The sequence below is a fragment of the Myxocyprinus asiaticus genome, chromosome 38 (genome assembly GCF_019703515.2).
Source record: "Myxocyprinus asiaticus isolate MX2 ecotype Aquarium Trade chromosome 38, UBuf_Myxa_2, whole genome shotgun sequence".
Classification (NCBI taxonomy): domain Eukaryota; kingdom Metazoa; phylum Chordata; class Actinopteri; order Cypriniformes; family Catostomidae; genus Myxocyprinus; species Myxocyprinus asiaticus.
In genome coordinates, this window is record NC_059381.1 from 35,837,591 (window position 1) to 35,859,712 (window position 22,122).

General features: G+C 39.9%; 1 protein-coding gene across 1 annotated transcript in view; it reads left to right on the forward strand.

Moving 5' to 3' along the window:
* The window catches only part of LOC127429128 (janus kinase and microtubule-interacting protein 2-like), a 91,077-nt gene that overhangs the window by 40,935 nt on the left and 28,020 nt on the right, over positions 1-22,122 (forward strand). The window contains exons 3-5 of the mRNA XM_051677964.1: positions 6,184-6,681; positions 9,888-10,097; positions 17,916-18,014. Of these exons, the coding sequence (XP_051533924.1) occupies positions 6,184-6,681; positions 9,888-10,097; positions 17,916-18,014 (807 nt within the window). The remainder of the gene's footprint in view (positions 1-6,183; positions 6,682-9,887; positions 10,098-17,915; positions 18,015-22,122) is intronic.

The following is a 22,122-nucleotide window of genomic DNA, read 5'->3' on the forward strand; positions in this document are numbered from 1 at the left end:
TAAAGTGACGGCCCCAAAGCCGATTTCGCGATCATGGGAGAGAAAGCAGCTGTTAGTTTATCACTCAGAGACACGGTGGATGGCTCGTAAACCGTCTCGCGGTCTTTGATTTTTTAATGGATAAACTCAGTGTGCCGGTCTCACCCGCGATGGCGGAAATGCACAACAGTCCAGTGTGGTTGGACTACAACACAGCAAATCTCATACGTGATAATTAATACCTTGAGTATTAATCGCAATGAGCGGACACGGCGGTCCGTAAACTGTACAAGCAATAACGTTGATACACAAGAATGACACACTATAATATTCTATCTCTGCCCAGACATAATCCTCTTACTTGAATCGCATGAGGACACAGGTAGAATGTGTGTTTATTCATCCTTTAACTCCGACTCGGTTCCTCGAGGCTCGGGTGATGACAGGAGGCCGTTTCCTCGCTCTGTCGGCGGGTGGTACGGCTGCTGATTCTCGGCGGGCTGGCGGAGAAATCAGCGACGTCGACTTGATTGAAGATGGAAGAGAAATCTTTTATCTCTTCACTTCTGCAAGCAAACGGATGAAGATGCGGATTGCTCAGCGGTCTCCTTCGGATCCGTTAGAGTGTTCGGTGGAACACAGAGTAATCTCAACTCATCCAACGAGATGGAGATTGTATGGCCACAGTTTCAAGTCGGACGTTACTTTCTTGTGCCACGAGGCTACACCTGAGAGCAGCGGTGAGCTGCGTCTACACACGGTGGGCAAAGTTGCTGGAAGCAAATCCCAGAAGCATCTCAGAGATATTTCTACTCCCGATGACATCATAGTTGAGGGATGTTCTGTTGTGTGTCTCATCCGATAGGAGTTGAGAGTTAGATCATTTAGTGAGCAAGGCTTCATGGGATTTGTAGTCTGTTTTGGACTCCCTTTGTTTGATTTTGGTGCGGTTTTTATCAGTAAGATTTATGACTTGGTATGTGGGCCTGAGTTAGTTTTTACGATTGTGTTAGGCCTGCCTTTGTCTTCTATCTGAATACATGAGGCCCAACAGGACGAAGGGCAGCCGACACTACCCTGGTGAAGAATCGGGGAGACAGAACCTTGAATTGGTATGTTTGACCCTGTAACACAAAGTGGATAAATTTTCTGTGCTCTGGATGAATAGGCACATGAAAATATGTATCCTTGAGGTCTATTGAAGTGAACCACTTGTTTGGTTCTATGACCTCTAAAATTTGTGCAGTGGTTAACATCCTGAAAGGTAATACCTTTATGTATGTGTTCAGCTGCCTTAGATCTAAAATGGGTCGGAGGCTGCCACTTTTCTTTGTCATGAGGAAATAATTTGAATAAAACCCAATGAGCTGTTCGTTGGAGCTTACTTTGGAAATCACCTTTTTTGCGGAAGAGTTGTGATTTCTTTGGCTAAAACTTGTGCCTGGACTGGGTCCTTGACTGTAGTCATGCGGAACCCAGAGAAAGGGGGAGGACGTAGACGAAATTGAATTCTGTACCTGTTTTTTATAGTAGCGAGTACCCACGGGTGTAAGTTTTTCTTCTCCCATCTGTCCAGGCGTAGCTGGGAACAGATTTTGGCGACTCCCCTGAAATTGCTATGAGGTTCCCTCATAGGGGCCTGAGCCCCTGGGGGTCTGTTTCTTCTGGGGCGCATCCTTAACAGAGGAGCAAGACTGTGCCTCTTGTGTGTGCTGTGACGTTTGTCTAGAGCTTTTGCTGTCATCAATCCTTCAAAAATGGTTATTCCATCTCTTGTCAGACTCCCATGATTCTGGGCAACTGAAGTGAGGAGGCTGAGGGGGTAGACCACCTCTATATTGCTGCGTAGTTGCCCTTGTATGACCAAATGTGCACTGTACTGACTCTTTTCTATGATGGGCTTGTTCTGCCTTATCAAGCACTTATTGGGAGTCTGGGTGGAACATATGGCCTGGTATGACTGGCATGTATGTCAGTTCCCTTCTAATAGTGTCAGGCAGAGAGGTTTGAGCTAGCCAGATCTGCCTGTGAGTGAGGATTGCTGATGACATTGAAGCCCCAACATCCCTGTTAAGCTGGAAGTGTGTAGACAGGGCTGCATCTATCAGCCCCATAACATCTCGGTCTTCTGGACTTATGCCTTTTCGTAGAGCAGCCAGGATTATGGCTAGCGCATTACCTGATCGGGCTGCATGGGTGGCTGAGTTATAAATTTTGCATACCAAATTATCTTTTTTTTTTCTCGAATTTTTTTCTAAGGCAGCGTGGATTATCAGTCACCGGGTCTGGGCCAAGGGGTGTTTGGGCTGCCATTTCGCATTCTACTGCTGGTATGCCACCCATGCCTGTCTCAAGGGCATGTATTTTGGCAAAATGTCTGAAACCAGCATTAAATTGAGGTGCAGCCTTTCGGATTATTCCAGGCTTTCTTTAGCATCTTTGAATAATCTTCGGCGACGGGAACAGAGAAGGATGGTTGGGGATGGGAAACCCCAGCCCACACCCCTTGCAATTCTGCTGCAGCTGAAGTTTCATCTTGTATCTCCAAACCCAAAATTCTTGCAGCACTGAGAATTTGGGTGAAAATGTCAGGTTGTGTGCTTTCCCTATCAGTAGTGGAAGACTTGGACTCATCTCCCTGCTCTTCTTCACTCATATTCTGATCATTACTGTCATAAAGGGAGTCGTGAGCATGAATGGAAATAGCATCAGGAATTTCATCCCTCTCTCCTCTGTGTAATAGCAAGCCATCTTCGGAAGGGACAATAGATGGTACAGTGCGCTGCCGTGCTCTTACCGCTAAATTTGAGATGGTCCATCTTCCCAGCTAAGTCCCGTAATGCCTCCAGGATTTATAGTTGGGTGTCAATTTGGGTATGTGGAACCTTTGACCCTTTACCATGGGTAACATCAGGATAATCAGGTCCACCATGGGCTTCAGTAGAAGGACATTCTCTTTTACGTTAAGGGAATGAGAGTTTGATACTGACTCAGATGACTGGGCCCTCCTGTCGGGATCTGTTTGCTCAAAAAATAGATCAGCTGCCGCAGCACATGGCTTCTCACTATCCTCTAGTAGATGGGCCATACCCAAACATGAAGGACATTCACAGTGGCCATCGTGAGGGTGCATGGTGGAACGGCAATAACGGCACAGTGGTTGACTCATGGTTGACTCACCAGCCACTATATATATATATATATATATATATATATATATATATATATATATATATATATATATATATATATATATATATATATATATATACTATATAAATATGTAAGTATAGATATCTATAGATATAAATATCTATATAGATAGATATGTCTACATGCAATACATTATATATATATAATTGTGATGAGGAGGAGGGCAAATCAGCTGAATCAGCTGATCAGCGGGAGAGTGAGATAAAGGGGACCCGGAGGCGCCAGATTGATAGAGAGTGAGACACACGCAGCCACGTTGCATGTGTGTCTGTGTTTGTTTATGTTTGTTTTATGTTGAGTTTTGCATTAAAACTTTGTTTACTGTTCAGCTGGTTCCCGCCTCCTCCTTACACATCCTTTAACTGTAACAGACCTTGAGCATAAATCTAGCAATGATTAAATGAACTCTAAAACTGTCAACACTGTTACTGTCAGCCCTGTAACTTTTTAAAGGCATAGCTATGTACAGTATATCCCAACATACAGTTGTGCTCAAAAGTTTGCATTCCCTTGGAGAATTGGTAATATATGTACCATTTTTAAAGAAAACATGAGTGAGCAGGCAAAACACATTTCTTTTATTTCTTATTGGATTCATATTCAACTGTAGGTTATAACAAAATAGCACAATCATAAAACAAAACATGGCAACAAAGAAAAAAATGAAATGACCCCTGTTCAAAAGTCTGCATACCCTTAGTTCTTAATACCGTGTATTGCCCCCTTTAGCATCAATGACAGCATGCAGTCTTTTGTAATAATTGTCTATGAGGCCCCAAATTCTTGCAGGAGGTATCGCTGCCCATTCAGCGCATACCCAAAGTATCGCTGCCCATCGCATACCCAAAGTCTTTGGTCGTCTTGCATGAACTGCATGTTTGAGATCTCCCCAGAATAGCTCGATGATATTAAGGTCAGGAGACTGTGATGGCCACTCCAGAACCTTCACCTTTTTCTGTTGTAACCACTGGAGGCCTTGGGCTTGTGCTTAGGGTCATTGTCATGCTGGAAAGTCCAAGAGCGTCCCATGCGCAGCTTTCGTGCAGAAGAATGCAAATTGTCTGCCAGTATTTTCTGATAACATGCTGCATTCATCTTGCTATCAATTTTCACAAGATTCCCCGTGCCTTTAGAGCTCACACACCCCCAAAACATCAGTGAGCCACCACCATGCTTCACAGTGGGGATGGTATTCTTTTCACTATAGGCCTTGTTGACCCCTCTCCAAACATAGCACTTATGGTTGTGACCATAAAGTTCTATTTTGGTCTCATCACTCCAAATTACAGTGTGCCAGAAGCTGTGAGGCATGTCAAGGTGTTGTCGGGCATATTGTAACCGGGCTTTTATGTGGCATTGGTGTAGTAAAGGCTTCTTTCTGGCAACTCGACCATGCAGCTCATTTTTGTTCAAGTATCGTTGTATTGTGCTCCTTGAAACAACCACACTGTCTTTTTCCAGAGCAGCCTGTATTTCTCCTGAGGTTACCTGTGGGATTTTCTTTGTATCCCGAGCAATTCTTCTGGCAGTTGTGGCTGAAATCTTTCTTGGTCTACCTGACCTTGGCTTAGTATCAAGAGATCCCCAAATTTTCCACTTCTTAATAAGTGATTGAACAGTACTGACTGGCATTTTCAAGGCTTTGGATATCTTTTTGTGTCCTTTTCCATCTTTATAAAATTCCATTACCTTGTTACGCAGGTCTTTTGACAGTTCTTTTCTGCTCCCCATGGCTCAGTATCTAGCCTGCTCAGTGCATCCACGTGAGAGCTAACAAACTCATTGACTATTTATACACAGACACTAATTGCAATTTAAAAAGCCACAGGTGTGGGAAATTAACCTTTAATTGCCATTTAAACCTGTGTGTGTCACCTTGTGTGTCTGTAACAAGGCCAAACATTCAAGGGTATGTAAACTTTTGATCAGGGCCATTTGGGTGATTTCTGTTACCATTATGATTTAAAAAGGAGTCAAACAACTATGTGATAATAAATGGCTTCATATGATCACTATCCTTAAATAAAAGACAGTTTTTTTTGCATGATCAGTCATATTTTCAAATTCAATGCCAAAATTTCACAATTTCTGCCAGGGTATGCAAACTTTTGAGCACAACTGTATATTAAACATTTTGTAGCTCGAGATGGCAGAGTGCAATTCTTTGTCTGATAGAATGTTTAAAATCTTATATCCGTTAAAAATTAGCTTTTTGAAATGGAAAAGGCACTGATTTCGCAGAATGATCCAAACAGTTGTGTCACATTTACATGCAGGCAAAACCTGCATCTTATTCACTAACCACCAGCAATCCAGTTTAAGCAGATGCAATCCATGCTAAAATAGTGCTGGATCATGAGTATTTAAATTAAGTCATTACCATGCTTTTCAGCGCAAACACATTAAATTGTGCTCATTTTAGATTGTGCTTCATTCACAAAACTAAATTAAGTGCATGGTACTGATTAAAATTTTGTTCAGAACATATTTTGTGGTCATGTTTGTGCCATTGCCTAATTTACATGATTTCTTTAGTGAATCAGACAATAAAGCAGCACAGAAAGTCATGCCAAATTGCAAAAATAGCATGGAAAAGTGAAGTTAGTTCAGAAATAAGCTTGAGCATTTCTTTACAGATGACACTTGGTTCAGTATTTTGTTATTTAAAGCAATAGCATTCAGACATTTTTAAGCATGTCTAAAATGTTCATATACTTTATGAGAACGATGTACTTGCCATCATAACTTATGGTAGCACTTCATGTGCTTCAGCCACGATGCTATCCAAATATTTACAGAGATGTTGGGTCATCTTGGGTACTGATTTCTTGAGGACAAATCGTTAATTGATGTACCTGCTTGACTTGTCTTGTCCTTCTAGAACAGATATTGGCTAAATGCAAAATTGTTTTACAGAAAGCACTAGCATGCATCAAGCATTCATGTTAGTTTGGTTAGTATGGTCAGCTACTCATGAATTTGTTTCTGCAGGTGACCAAGCTGGAGCGAGACAAGGTGCAGGAAGGCAAGCGCATCCGCGAGCAGGAGCAGCACCGGCACACTGTGGCATTGACGGAGCAGCGTGCCCGTTGGCACGAAGAGAAGCTAAAGGAGCTCGCCGCACTAAGGGAATCGCTTACAAAACAGCATGAACAAGAACTAGCCCGTACCGCAAAGATCAAAGAAGGCGAGATACAGCGTTTGAGGACTGCACTTAGTGCATTGCGCGATGGCAGTAGTGAGAAAGTACGTACTGCGCTAACGCTAGAGGCCCGAGAGGAGGCCCGCCGATTCTTTGACCAGGAGCGTGTAAAACTGCTGCAGGAGATAGCAGAGCTAAAGTCCTCCAAACGGCAGACAGATGAAGCGCTGAATACAGTGATTTTAGCCGACAAGATGAAGGCGGGTGACTTGCGCTCTGAGCATCAAGCGCACCAGGATCAAATAACCAAGATCAAGTGGGACTGTGAGCGAGATATTAGACGACTGGTGAGCCATTATTCTCATTCTTGAGGTGCAGAAGTAGAAAAAAAAAAGACATTTTAAAATAATTTTCTTACTTAGTAATCTTGTCTTGTTTTCCTGTTAAAATATCTAAACATCTTTAAAACACAAAACATTTTCTTGAGAAACAAAATGGCGTAAAACATTAAGTCTTGTTTTCAGAGAGATCTATCAAAATTTGAAGTTTATGCTTAAAACAAGAAAAAACTATTTGCCAGTGGGGTAAGAAAAATACGTTTGTTTTCCCTTTGAATTAAAGGAATATTCCGGCTTCAATTTCATATTAAGCTCAATCGACAGCATTTGTGGCATAATGTTGATCACCAAAAAATGTAAGTTGAACTCATCCCTCCTTTTCTTTAAAAAAAGCGAAAATCAAGGTTACAGTGAGGCACTTACAGTGGAGTTGAATGGGGCCAATCAGTAAACGTTAACTATTTCAAAAGTATAGACACAAGACGTTAACATGAATTTAGTGTGATAAAATCACTTACCAACCTTTTCTGTGTAACGTTTTATCCACTTTTATAAGTTTGTCATGATGACATTACATCGTAAACCCTAAAACGACCATAAAAATTATGATTTAAACAACTTTACATCTCAATTAATACAGGAGTTTTAACAGAAGAATTAATGTAAGTGCTTTTATAAAATTATAATCTTCACTTTTCTGCCTTTAAACCCTCCAAAAATTGGCCCCATTCACTTCCATTTTAAGTGCCTCACTGTAACCTCGATTTTTGCTTTGTCTTTGTGAATAAATGAGGGATGAGTCGAAATTATTTTTGTGGTAATCAACATTATGCCACAAATGCTGTCGATTGAGCTTGATTTGTATTAAACACAGAACATTTCTTTAAGTTTATATGCAAATACTGCCACCAGACATCTATTTGATGTGTGTGTTTCCATCTGTAAGACGTATTTTTTACGTTGTTGGCTCATCTGCAATATGTCTTCAAGACGTATGACAATAAGTATGTCTCGGATGTCAATAAGACATTCATCAGATGACTTTGAGATGTTTATGATTTAGAATGTTTTTTAAATCTGATCTTTTTAAGATGTTTAGCAGATGTTAAGTGGATTCCTTGGTAGCACACGTTCATCACCCAGACGTCTATTTGATATGTGTGTTTACATCTGGAAGACTTATTTTTTAGATTGTTTGCGCATCTGCAATATGCCTATAAGACGTTTCCTCTCGGATGTCAATAAGATATTCATTAGATGTCTTCGAGATGTTTTACGATTTAGACTGTTTGTAAATCTGATCTTTTTAAGATGTTTAGCAGATGTTAATTAGATTGTGATGCTTTCCAGATGAAAAGATCGGAGATGTACGTGTGCTATCTGGGTGTAGGTTTATTTATTTATTTATTTATTTATTTTAAGCATACATCAACAAGACTTGCATTCGCACTTGATAATTTATTCCTCATTAAAAAAAGTTTTACTCCTGAAGAAATTCATTACAATATTGAAACATACAGTGGCAAGAAAAGGTATGTGAACCCTTTGGAAATAGCTGGTTTTCTACATTAACTGGTCATACAATGTGATCTCATCTTCATCAAAGTCACAAGTATAGACAAACACAATGTGCAACAACACACAAATCAGTTATAATCTTACATGTCTTTATAGAACACATCCCATTAAACATTCACAATGCTGTGGAAAATGTAAGTGAACCCTTGGATTTAATAACTGGCAGATCCTTCTTTGGCAGCAATAACCTCAACCAAGTGTTTCCGTAAACTGCGGATTAGATCTGCTCAACATTCCAAAGGAATTTTGAACCATAATTCCTCACCGAACTGCTTCAACATATTCTTAGGATGTCTGGTGTGAACGGCTCTCTTGAGGGCATTCCGCAGCATCTCTATTGGGTTAAGGTCTGGGCTCTCCTGATTTACTTTTTTGAAGCCATTCTGTAGTTGATTTACTTTGATGTTTAGGGTCATTGTCCTGCTGCATCACCCAACTTCTGCTGAGATTCATCTGGCGCACAGCCACCCTGACATTATCCTGTGTTTCCCTTGATGATGGCAAACGGTCCATGCCCCAAAGCAGCAAAGCAGCCCCAAATCATGTTGCTCCCTCCACCATACTTCACTGTTGGGATTATTTTTTCATGTTGGTATGCGGTGCCCTTTTTACGCCATACATAATGATACGTGTTCTTCCCAAACAATTAAACCTTAGTTTCATCAGTCCACAAAACATTTTACCCAGTAACGTTGTAGTGTCAAGGTGGTCTTTGGCATCTTTAGGTACTAAATCGTTTTAATTTATAGAAAATTTGTCTAACTGTGGACAGATGAATATCTAAGCTCCTTGAGATAACTTTGTAACCCTTTCCAAAGCAACAATTCTTGATTGTAGGTGCTCTGAGATCTCTTTTTTTCGTGAGTCATGGTCCACATCAGCAGATGATTCTTTTGAATAGCAAACTCAAAATGTTTGAGTGCTTTTTATAAGTCAAAGTAGCTCTAACCCACACATCCTATCTCGTTTCATTTGTTAGATGCCAGGATTGCCAACTCTGACTTTAATAAGGTTTTGTTGATGCCATTAGACTAGGGGTTCACATACATTTTACAAGCTATACTGTGAATATTTGAATGATGTATTCAATATTTTCAAAAACAATACAATAATTTGTGCGGTATTAGTTAAAAAAGATTGTGCTTGTTCATAATTGTAACTTAGATTAAGATCAAACCAGATTTTAAGACAAATTTATACAAAAATGCAGGTAATTCCAACATTATTCACATACTTTTTCTTGCCACTGTATGTATAACATTATGATGACTCGCATGAAATGTAGACTTCGGTAATGTCAGTAACCTTATAAAAGCTCTTTTATCCTACATGGGGAGGGTCTCCTCATGGGGGCAGCCATGTTGGGATCACATGACAAGCCAAATACTAGTCGCTTAATCTCAGTAACCATCCTGTTATTAGACACTCTTTCATAATGTCACACATTATTCCAGACCACCTAAAAATATGATCAATTCCAGTTATGAGAAAATGTTTCATAAATAGTTCACAGCAAACTTCATTCCTAGCAGTTCTGCTTAAAACTAACTAACTCTATGCCTCCTTTTTCATATTTTCCGTGAACAAATGGTCCTGTAATAGAGTAAATAACCTTGTGACTCTGTTGAACTGTGCAGGTGGATGAAATCAAAGCAAAAGACAGAACGATCTTCGCGTTGGAGAAGGAGCTGGAAACAGCGACAGGTTCCATGCAGAAGTTGCAGCTTCAGAAGGATGCGCTCGATGAGCAGCTGTTTCTGGTCAAAGAGGCAGAATGCAGCCTGGGTAGCCCGAAGAGAGAGATCCCCGGCCGCGCTGGAGATGGAGCAGAGCATTGCGGGAGTCCGGTAAACAGAAACTGCCTTTGATTTATTGTTATAGAGCAAGGGATTTATGGACCCCTAGGGGTCATTTCAGTAACTCGATTCTTTTGATTCCATTCACCAATAAGATTTGTTCAGATTCATTCATTGATTCGTTCACTGAGCATATCTTCAAGTTACGCCTTTGTGCCTGCAGATGGCGCCAAATGACAGTCTTTTAAGTGATAGCAATGAACCGAAAGCAATAATTCTCTACCAGAACAAAATGACATCTCTGACCCAATCAAGTCACTCCCCCGTGTCTCTTAAAGTGCACTTTACAAATAAAATCTGAGAAATCCACAAAATTGATGCTTCATGATAAATTGTTTATTTGAGAATCTAAATGTAGATTTTCAGCAGATAGTGTTGTTTTTATTTAAAATGTAATTGCTTTTCATTTACCCTCTGTAGCCATAGCAAAAAATATCTTTTGAAAATATTAACAAATCTATAAAACAGTCAGTAAAATGGATTAATATGATACCTGCAAAAATTATCATTTTTAACATATTAAAAGCTCAAGATTGTTATGGAAAGGGGTGAATGCTACCCAAACCCCTTCTTTCTTTCATGGACTCGAGATGAACATACAGTATTTTACTTGACGTTATAATAATAAAAGCAATAAGCAATATAAGCAGTACACAAAATACGTCTTTTATAAAAAGAACAAATACATATTATTACATACCAATTTTTTGCATACAGTATTCTAAGTGCTCACTTTAATTAATCAGTAGTAGCCTTGTTTATGCTTTTTATTTTTGCATTTTATTTTTACTAAAGACAATATACAAATTGTACATCAAGAAAGAATAACAGGGTTATTTTGAATAAGCATATCAAATAACCATTCACAACATATTTGATAAATAACGTGTAATTCATTCATTTACATGTTATATTTTATTTCTAATAAAGTGGAAAGAAAGTTAAGACATCGCCTCCTTTTTTTAAAATATTAAATGAGATAGGACACCTCGTATTTGAACTAATTTTGTTCAAAAAGCAAGAATCTGAAGGAAACAATCTATCTAAATTAATTTATAATATTTTAGCAAATCCCATTTATGTTCACATTCCAGACTTTTATTATTAATGATAAATGTTACTTTCTCCATTTGGTATATTTCTGAAATCGTTTCTCTCCATCTTTGAAATTGTGGGGGTTCTGGTTTAAGTCTGGTTTAAGCCAATTTTTTTTGTAATCTGTTTCAAAGCTGCTATTCTGATTACCCTAAATATATTTAGTTCAGTTTTATTTCTTAAGGACAATGGCATTTTACCCAAAGTAATGTTTTCTGGATGTATTTCTATTGTGCAGTTAAATAATAAATGAACCTGTCGAATCACTTCAATCCAATAAGTAGTCATATAGAATTTGACTGTAATGAGCATTTTTTTCTCCACAATTTCTCCACCAATCCCCTTTTACCATGCTGTTGTATTTACTTTGAATAGCAGGTGTTGTAAAAAATCTCATTTGTATCTTCCAAGCAGATTCCCTCCAAACACTGGATTGAGTAGTATGGAATGCATTATATGATATTTCTTCCCAGTCTTGCTGAATAATTTTTATTTTGAATTCATCCTCCCTACATATAATTGTATTCAGAGTGTCCTGTATATCTCTTTCAAGTGCACTCTTTAACATTCCTAACATTTGTATTGGATTAGTTGTATGTATCAGTTATATAATGTATTAATGGATACATTTCCTTTTTATTTCTTTAACTTCTGTTAATAAATATCATCTTACCTGTAAATAATGTAATTTTTATTTTATTTGGAAGCTCATAATTTTTGCTAGGTTTGAAAAGGTATCCATTCCTTTATCAGTGAACATCTGCTGATATCAGACCTCTATCTGCCCAAAACTTCAATATATTATTTAATCTATTTGGCATGAAATCAGGATCTTTAGCAATTTCTTGTAAATTAACTATATCTTTCTTAATTTCACTATTCTTTTTTTTTTTTTTTCTAACCAAATCCAAAAAATACTATTAACACAAATATAATCTATTGATTTAAATTTGTTGCTTTGTTTGGGTAGGAACAGAGATATACTAATAGGTTCCCCCATTTGATAAATTTCCATCTTCCTCCGTTTCACTTTAGATTCTTCAATATAGGTTGAATTTGGGCAGCTTTATAATCATTTATTAAATTTGGGAATTCTAGTCCTCCGAGCCTTTTTGACAACTTTAAGAATTTTAAGAATAATTTTAGGTTTCCTATTATCCCATGTATATTTACAAAGTAGTTTATTCCACAAAACGTTTTGATATAAGTCTCTCAGGAGAAGTGAACTGCATTCTCTCACATGATTGGTTGTGCACAAGAGCGTAATCTAATCTTAAAGTCAGGATGGAAGCCTGAGTTGACAGAGAAAGTTGATGAGCTGCATCATGGTACCAATTAAACCTGATTGGACTGGTTTGAATTTGTCAACCTGAAACCAATCCTGAAACCCTGAGTTCATTCAGCGACCTTCATGGTACAGGCCTCAGGTGGGCTGTTTGAGTGTGGCTAAAAAACAAATGCTTTCTAGCACGCCTTCCCCTTTTTGTTGCTTTTTCTGAGCTGTGCGAACTGAAAGCACGATGGGAAATGACTTGCTGATGACACAGCTTAATGCTCACTGGCTTAAACAACCCTGAAGTTTTGTTCTCTTTTAAAATGTTTAATTTTTTTTATCTCTAATATCATGCTTTTATGTTTATAAATTATATGTGAATATTCCCAACATTCTGACAATATCTGTATGGGTTATGTGATATTTCTGAAATATCTAAAATATGTGTCTTTATAAAACAAAAAATTTATGGAAAGACACATCTTATGGGGGGAATTAAATAACAGGTACATTGAGTGTTTTGTTCATCATATTTATTGTCTTTTAAATGCAAAAGAATTTAAATTGCATCCACTGTATTAACATCAAAGCACTTGAACGTGAATCACGTGATATCTGCCTTTGATCTCATAGTGGCTGATCCACTACGGGAAGTGAGAACTCTCCGACTTGACAGCTCTTATTTCACTCCTTCCCAGACTGCACCAGCCTGCTCTCATCTACTTTCAAGGCAAGGCGTTTGATTCCCAAAAGACCACATATGCACAATTATCTGAGTAAACTAGGCAGGAATTGGCATAAAAACACAATATGAATTTGTGAACAATAATACAAAAAGATCAGTTATATAAAAGCTTTTTCTAAGGACAGGACAAGTCTTTTTTTTTTTTTTTCATAAAATGCCATAAAGTTGGGACAGTAAGATATCAAGTTTGAGATCTAAACAAAACTAATGTTAGAAATGCCTCTCAAACCACATGTGAAGTGACAACATTTTATTGCACAACATAATATAAGAAGTTTACAAGATTAGAAATATTATAATAAATTCTAAAATAACTGGTTACAATTGTTAGCAGTTGGAGCCAGCAACTATATTCATTTTCAACAAACATTTAAATTATTATATTGTATATAAATTATACAAGATATTTCCTCTGGATTGCTTGAAATTAATGTCGCTATCTAAACTGAGAAACCTCACACTATAGATAAAATTACTCTGATGTCACACTGCAGGAAACCATGCTTCTGGGTTCTTTTGAGCAGCAGATTTCAATGGTGGAAATAGGCAGTGCTGCAGTTTTAATAATATTATAAGCTTTATAGAATGTAATAATGTATTTTAATGTTAATAAAAAGTTATTATAAAGGAATATCTATGGTTTACAGTGAAGAAAGTATGTGGGTTCTTTTCTGAAATATCGGAAAAACAAGTTTAAACTTGGTTCAGTGAGCCTGTATATTTCAAACATGTAACAGGTTGATGAATACACATTGTCACACGTTTAACACACTTTTAAAGACTAACGTAGAAATGAAAACTACTATCAGACATGCAATATGTGTCTTAACTGCTTAAATTATTAACCCACATATAACAAATATAATATTTTACTTCAGTATTATCATATTCCATATCAAAACTTAATAACAGCCGTTTTGATTGAACAATATTATTTACTGCTTTCAAAATAAATGCAAAGACATTATGTTTGCGGTATGACATTATTTTTATTCACTTATCCTTTCTGAAACAGTAGTCCATGCGCTGCGGTGGTGGAGACGGGTCCCGTTCCTCCCGTTATATCATACATGGTGGTCTTGATCATTGTTAGATCATATTTGACCTCATATCTGTCACAGCGACAGCACTTTGGAAATTAAAAACAGCTGTTTAAGATCAGAGTTTGTGTGATTTATTCGTAGAAAAAGGTAATGTCCACCAACAGCTGCTGCAGGTCAATTGGGTCTAATACAGCATATGTGATAACAATGATGGTGACCTGTGAAATATCATCATTTATGTAAAATCCTGAGTTTTTCCTGATGCAATGATCTGGTGGAAATTTAAAGAAGCCCTAATCTCCATTACTCTGTGGAAACAGGGTGTTTCAACCCCACAAACAGCACTTTTTGCGCAGTTTCAATGTAATTTGAGCAAAGTGCCCATAGACAGCAGCTCTTTTCTGGACAACTAAAAGAACCCGGACGGGGCAGGGCAGGGCAGGGCAGAGCGTTTGTTTGTAAAGAGTAACTTCATCTATTGCCTACATGACCTGCCAGTCAAACCATTACTAGAGATCTATTGGCCTGATTGATCTAGGCAAATAGCCAGTGCACATTTTGTAACAGTCTCGTTTGAGATGTCAAACGCCTCGCCTTGAAAGTAGACGAGAGTAGACGGCTGCGGTCCGGGGAGGAGTGAAATAAGAGCTGTCAAGTCGGACAATTCTCACTTCTCGTAGTGGAATAGCTGCTACGAGATCAAAGGCAGATATTGCCTGATTCAAGTTTATGTGCTTTGTTGTTAATAAAGTGGATACAATTTAAATTCTGTTGCTTCGAATGAAAAATAAATATGATGAACAAGACAGTCAGTGTACCTTAAACTGTGTCTTCCCATCCATTTTTAGTTTAATAAAGACGTGTATTTTAGATATTTCAGAAATATGATACCTACCACATACCCCATACAGTGATTGCACTGTCACAGTGTTTAAAATATTCACATATAATTTATACACATAAAAACATGATATTATAGATAAAAAAAAATCTAACATTTTGTAAGATAACAAAATATCATGGTTGTTTAAGCCAATAAGCATTAAGCTGTGTCGTCAGCAAGTCATTTCCCATCGTACTTGCAATTCGCGCAACTTGGAAAAAGCATCTGCGCCGCCTCGCGGGACATTTTTTGACATACGTCTTCATGACATCACAGCAAGTCGGACAGATTTCTAACCGGCATGCACCTGCCGGTGATCACCGGTGATCGACTCTGCGCAGAACTTGCTCATCTCAAACGAGCCTATTGAGTCTGTCCTCGCTGCAGCCTGTAGCGTGATGACGGACTGGATTAAATCCACTACGTACTGGATGTTGTAGCACGCCTTCCCCTAAGTGGATTTTGGTAACATCATGAATGTGAATAAAAACAAAAATAGTTGACTCATTTTTGCTTCTACTCAACAGTAATTCATATGACCCAAATCAAATAAACAAATATGGTTTTATTTTAAAACATGTTAACATTGAATGCATATAAAATGGTAACATCCCTTAGCTTGTTAAAAGATGATTGTTTCATACTGGCACTAAGCACGTTAAAAATGTCAAAGCATTTTACACAAATTAAGTCTACTAATTGCTTATGAATTTATAGTAGTCACAAAATACATTTAGCTTTTAAACCTAAGATCACGTGATAGAAATAATAATTGAAGCTCTGCAACAAACACAAACATTGTGCATGCATATATCATGAAATATGATTTATGATTTTACGAGTGGGTATTCTAACATCCATAACAAATATATATATTTTTCATTAATCCAGACATAAACAACGACAATTTTACCAAACAAAGACAACATAAACGCTAAAAACACATACAATAACAGTTCATCGGTGCAATTGAGTTAGCGAATGCATGTTCAAACAATCATGACGTCACCAAAATTCACTCTGGCGTATGCGTGTTACAACATCCAGTACATGTTGGATCTAAACCAGTACGTCATCGTGCTGCAGGCTGCAGTGAGGACCTCTTGGAGCTTGGCTGTCCTCTGACTAATGGAGGTTGGCTGTCCTCTATTGGACATTTCTGGTACTGCGTCTGAGCACTTTGCCACTCGATCTAAAATTTGGAACAGAACTGACTTTGATTTTCTAGTATTTTTAAATTTCAGTTGATATTTTTATTATATTTTATTTATATGTATATATATATAAACATTTGTGCAGTACTTTTTCATTACAATAAACTTTTATTTCACTTTAAAAACTGCTTTCACCTGCACAATAAATTGCAATGGCAACAGTATTTAAGATATCAAATATCCCTTTACAATTTTACATCAGCAGTCTTGACATTATTCTAAAGAATTTTTAAGCAATTCATGTAAACACAAGAGGGCTATTTCAAAGTCTGATAAAATTGCCTTCCTGCTGCCAGTTGGTGGCGCTATGACCATGACCCATAATAGCCGCATAAATGTGATCAACCCCCATTACCAAACATACAGCTGAATTTTCATCAAAATCATACAATGCAAACAGAAGATATAAGGAACTTCCTTTTTCACATTTGTGCCCTTAATTTATTACCTCGCTATGGCGACACCATTCAATATATCACAAATCCGTTCGCAATTTAGCACCTTCAATGTCTTGGCATAATATTGCCTAAGTGTGGTGCCAGTCACATGAATCCCCTAGGAGGAATATTCAAAAGTTCAGGGCCTGCAATTTAAAAAAAATGCACATTCAATCTAGGTGCTCTTCATCACCTATATGCTTCCTCTAGGTCACATTATTCGCCATCATGTCCTCAACTTTCACTGTTATGTTGATGACACTCAACTTTATAGCAGCTCTAAGCACACTGCCCCATTCCCCAAAAGTTCCCTCTCTGAATGTATTAAAGACATCAACTCATGGATGATCAGTAACTTTCTAAACCTCAACACTGATAAAACTGACTCAGTAATGTATGAAACCAACATTGACACCAAGATTACATCTCTATGAACTTGACACACATATTTTAAACTAGAGTTTTCATTTTTATCACATCAAACAACCTTATTTGTCAATGACCCACTTACATTTTAAGAACCTGTATTTAAATAAAATCTGTAATTAATCCCAAATTACCCCTTAACCCTAACCTTACCCATTTTCCAACCTCAGTAGCAGCAAATGTGAATCTTGTGCGGGTTTTGCAGACCAACACAAGCACTATACATTGTATCAAAAGAGCTTTTTTCTTTTTTAATGTAAGCACAAAGGTGGTTCAGGATCCCTGTATCTGTAAATGTTTAAAACTCCTGTTGTAGTGCTAGTATACAAATATTTTGTCCTGCTTTGTGATTTTTAATTGTTGTCAGAAAACATATGATATCTGAATCTCCTTGCTGACACATAAAATGTGTACATATATATAAAAATAAGTGAACATATGCTTGATTACATTTTTTGTTCTCAAGCAATGTGTAAAAGAACCCTATGTAAATATTGGCAGATATTGTAATGCTAGTATTTTAGTTATGATATATTTATTTTGCTCCATAAATGTCCAAATGACACAATACTTATATATATGTTGTTCACTAAAAATGTGGTTGAACATTAAGAATTGACCCTAGTGTAACCCAAACACACATAAATGAAAATGTTAAATGTATAGATGTATGTGGTGTGTGTTTTTTTACAGGACATGAGAAGAAACCAGAAACGTGTCTCTGAACTCAAAGCCACCATCCGTAAGCTGGAAGACCGCAACACAATCTTAGTGGATGAAAGAAATGAACTGGTACATTTCTTTCTGACAGTATTATCAAATTATTTTTTAGAATGTCGTAGGACAGAAAAATCACAAATCTCTTTAAAACCTGAATTGTTTTTCCTAGACAGCAATGAGATTACATGGAGACTGTTGCTTAACTCTCCTAATTCTCAGATGTTTCTCCTGAGAAAAAGACCCCAGTAATCTCACATGTGTCTCCTCTAGAGTTTCAGAAGAGACAATGTCTTAAACTCTCCTCAGATTGAGAATGGTTTGTCAGTGTCCTGCAAGACTACTACAAGGCCCTTCACTTCAAGTTATGCCCCTTCAAAAAACTGGTGAAATGCTGAGGTCTTGAAACAGTTGGATGTCACATTTGCTGTCCCGCAGCAACCCTACCTATCTTTACCCCTATACCTAATCCTAACCACAAAGATTAAAACTGTTTAAAATAATTGTACAATTATTAAACATACCACAACTTAAAAGTTTTCGAGAATACAATCATACCTCAGTATCACTAGGTGGCGATAGTGAGGAGAATGAAAATGAAGAGGAGAAGAAACAGTGCTAAATTAATAGGCTAACCTGTTAGCTTGTATGCTAACTGGAGAAAGCAGAAAAGATAAAATTTTAACAATTTATTTCTGGTTTAATAATATGATATGTGACATATAATTTAAAAGTTAGTCTTTGTCATGTTTACATAGAATCATACAGCAATTACATAGGAGTTTAAAAGTTCTTTCAGACAAATACTTGGAGTGGGCGTGTTGTGTAGTGGGTGTTTCTTGTTGTCTTGCAGGACGCAGACAGATACACACGTTTAGATTTGCCAAGATACCAAAGTACATTTCAATATGAACAAATATTTCTCATCAAATTCTTTCAAGTACAATTATCTGAGCTATGCTGTCCAGTTTTATTTTAAAGCTCTATAGAGCTGTTCAGGTTGTAGTCCAAAATCCCAGGCGAGAACTCACCAGGGGTTCCCTCTGGATTATCCAATGGGGTTTATATAATGGGGTTTTCGAATTTATGAGAAAAATAATGTCTGTGGTAAACATTACTTGACGATATGTGGACGTTTTGTTCTACAACATAAATTGTACACTTTCATGCCACAAATGTGAATTTTTGAAGCAGTATTGAATTACATACTTTTTTTTTTTTTAAACACACAGCAGCTTCAAAATTCATGTTTAAGGTATGAAAGTGTGTAATTTATGTTGTAGAACAAAACGTCCATGTATCGTCAAGTAATGTTTACCACAGACCTTATTTTACTCATAAATTCAAAAATCTCGAAGGAACCCATGGTGAATTAGTTCCCTATCTGTTACTCACTCGAAGTTGTGTCGATGTAGTGACACTAGGGGTCATTCTTGGGAGCCCGAAACACCTCTGGTCTTTGATAAAAGGCCAGTGAAAATTGGCGAGTGGTATTTGCATGCCACTCCCCCGGACATACAGGTATAAAAGGAGCTGGTATGCAACCACTCATTCAGATTTTCTCTTCGGAGCCGAACGGTCATGCTCATTGAGCTGAATTCTCACGACTGTTCATTCACCTCTGCTGGATCTGACGCCGCATTTCAGCGGCTTCTCCCTCCTCTGCACTGGTGCACTGCAGAGAATGCCCCTGGGCAGTTCAGCAGAAAAAAGAGAGTATATTTTCTGAAAGAGTATATTTCTCTAAAAGAGTATATTTCTCTAAAAGAGTGACACACACGGAACGTCTTTTTAAAGACGCGTCTTTTTAAAGATGCCTTTCCGATTGTATGTTATTCCTGGTTGCGGTCGTTACCTCTCAAATTCAGACAGTCATGATCGCTGTCTTTCGTGTCTGGGCGCGACACACATGGAGGCAGCGTTCGTGGATGGTTCATGTTCTTACTGCGAGAACATGACCACGGCAACGTTGTGGTCGCCGCTTGCTTTCGGATGAGTCCGCCGGCTCGTCTCACGGCGAGTTCGGGCTCTTGTTTGGAGCCCACGAAGCTGATGAGCTCTCGAGCGCAGTATCGGAGAGCGGGCATGTCCAGTCGGACGCAGAAGCCTCAGCTGGGCTCCCCCCTTCAGGGTCGATTGCCCAGTCACAGGCTGATGCAGAGATGACGGACATGCTTTCCCGGGCGGCCGCGAGCGTCGGGCTAGAGTGGAACCCTCCGGTCTCCCTTGAACCTTCATGGCTCGATGATTGGTTCCTGGGCTTGCTGTGCCGCTCAAGGCAGCCACACCCCACTCCAGTGCCTTTCTTCCCTGAAGTGCACGAGCAGCTGACGAAAACGTGGGAGGCACCTTTTACTGCCCGGTCCCGATTCCTCAGTTCCCACACCCTCACTACCCTCGATGGCGGGGGCGGTCAGGGGCTAAACGGTGATTCCCTTGGTGGATAAGGCGCTTGTGGTGCACCTATGCCTGCAGAGCGCCGCCACCTGGTGTGGACGCCTAAAGCTCCTGTCCAAGCCCTGTAGGTTCACGTCGTCCCTGACGGCTAAAGCCTACAGCGCTGCTGGACAAGCCGCCTCTGCCCTGCACGCCATGGCTCTCCTGCATATCCACCAAGCCAAGGTGCTAAAAGAACTGCACGGGGGTAGTTCCGCCCCAGATCTGATGCAGGAAATGCACTCGGCGACCGACCTTGCTCTCCGAGTGACGAAGGTCACGGCGCGGTCTCTCGGACTGACGATGTCCACATTAGTGGTCCAGGAGCGCCACCTTTAGCTCAACCTGGTCGAGATGGGTGAGGTCGACAAGACACGGTTCCTTGCTGCCCCCATCTCCCAGGCTGGCCTATTCGGCGACACCGTCGAGGACTTTGCCCAGCAGTTCTCGACTGTGAAGCAGCAGACAGAGGCTATCCGGCATATCCTGCTCCGGCACGGCTCCGTCTGCTCGTCGCCAAGGGCACCCCCCTGCGGTGACTGCACCGGCTCCGCCACAGCCCGCCCCTTTGGCCCGGCCCCAGCGTGGTGCCCACCGCAGGAAGCAGACACCACCCGTCTCACAGTCAGCTGCTAAGAACCCACGAAGGTCGTCAAAGCGCCCCTGAGACGGGCGACCCAGGGTCAACAAAACCCACTCAACTGGAGCTGGTAGGAAGACCACTCCATACCCAGGTGGAGAATCTTTTGTTGCCTTTTTGTTTAATTTCGCCCAACAGTTCAGCAAAAGAGCGGTTTCCTCCTTCCCTGGGTCACATACTCAGTGTGCGGTCATCATCACGACCACCGTCCATGGGTTTATCTTTGCAGGATTGGTGCTCCAGCAGCGGTCTCCCCGCTCCTGTGCGCCCAGCTGTGTCACACATCTGCCCCCGATGTGACAGTCTCCACGGGTTGCGAGGACAGGCATCTTCCTCCTCCGTCCCAGGCTGTTCCGGGGGTGGTCGCAAGGAGCAAGGTAAGTGCTTCGATGTCCCTAGAATCAGCACGGCCATGACATGGTGTGGCACTTTGAGATCTGCCCCGCCGCGAGGGACTTGGTGCTCTCACACCTCAGCCGACTAGGGCTTTGGGTCAACTGGGAAAAGCGCAAGCTCCTCCCAGTTCAGAGCATCTCTTTCCTCGGTTTGGAGTTGGACTCAGTCTCTTTGACAGCGTGCACAGTCAGTGCTGGCCTGTTTGAAGGCGTTCAAACAGAAAACAGCGGTTCCACTGAAACTCTTTCAGAGGCTCCTGGGGCATATGGCATCCTCAGCGGTGGCCACCCTGCTCGGGTTGATGCAAATGAGACCGCTTCAGCACTGGCTTCAGATTCGAGTCCTGAGATGGGCATGGCGCCGCGGGACACATCACGTGGTCATCACGCCGGTCTGTCACCGTCTTTTCAGCCCTTGGACCGACCTCTCATTTCTACGGGCATGTGTTCCCCTAGAGCAGGTCTCCAGGCATGTCGTGGTCATGACAGACACCTCCAAAACAGGCTGGGGCGCTGTTTGCAACGGGCCCAAGAATCCTCCCACTGCCTGCTCTGGTACACCCTGACTGAGGCACCCCTCGGCATAGACGCACTGGCACACGGCTGGCCTCCTGGCCTACGTAAATATGCGTTTCCCCCAGTGAGCCTACTTGCACAGACTCTGTGCAAGGTCAGGGAGGACGAGGAGTAGGTCATCCTGGTAGCACCCTAC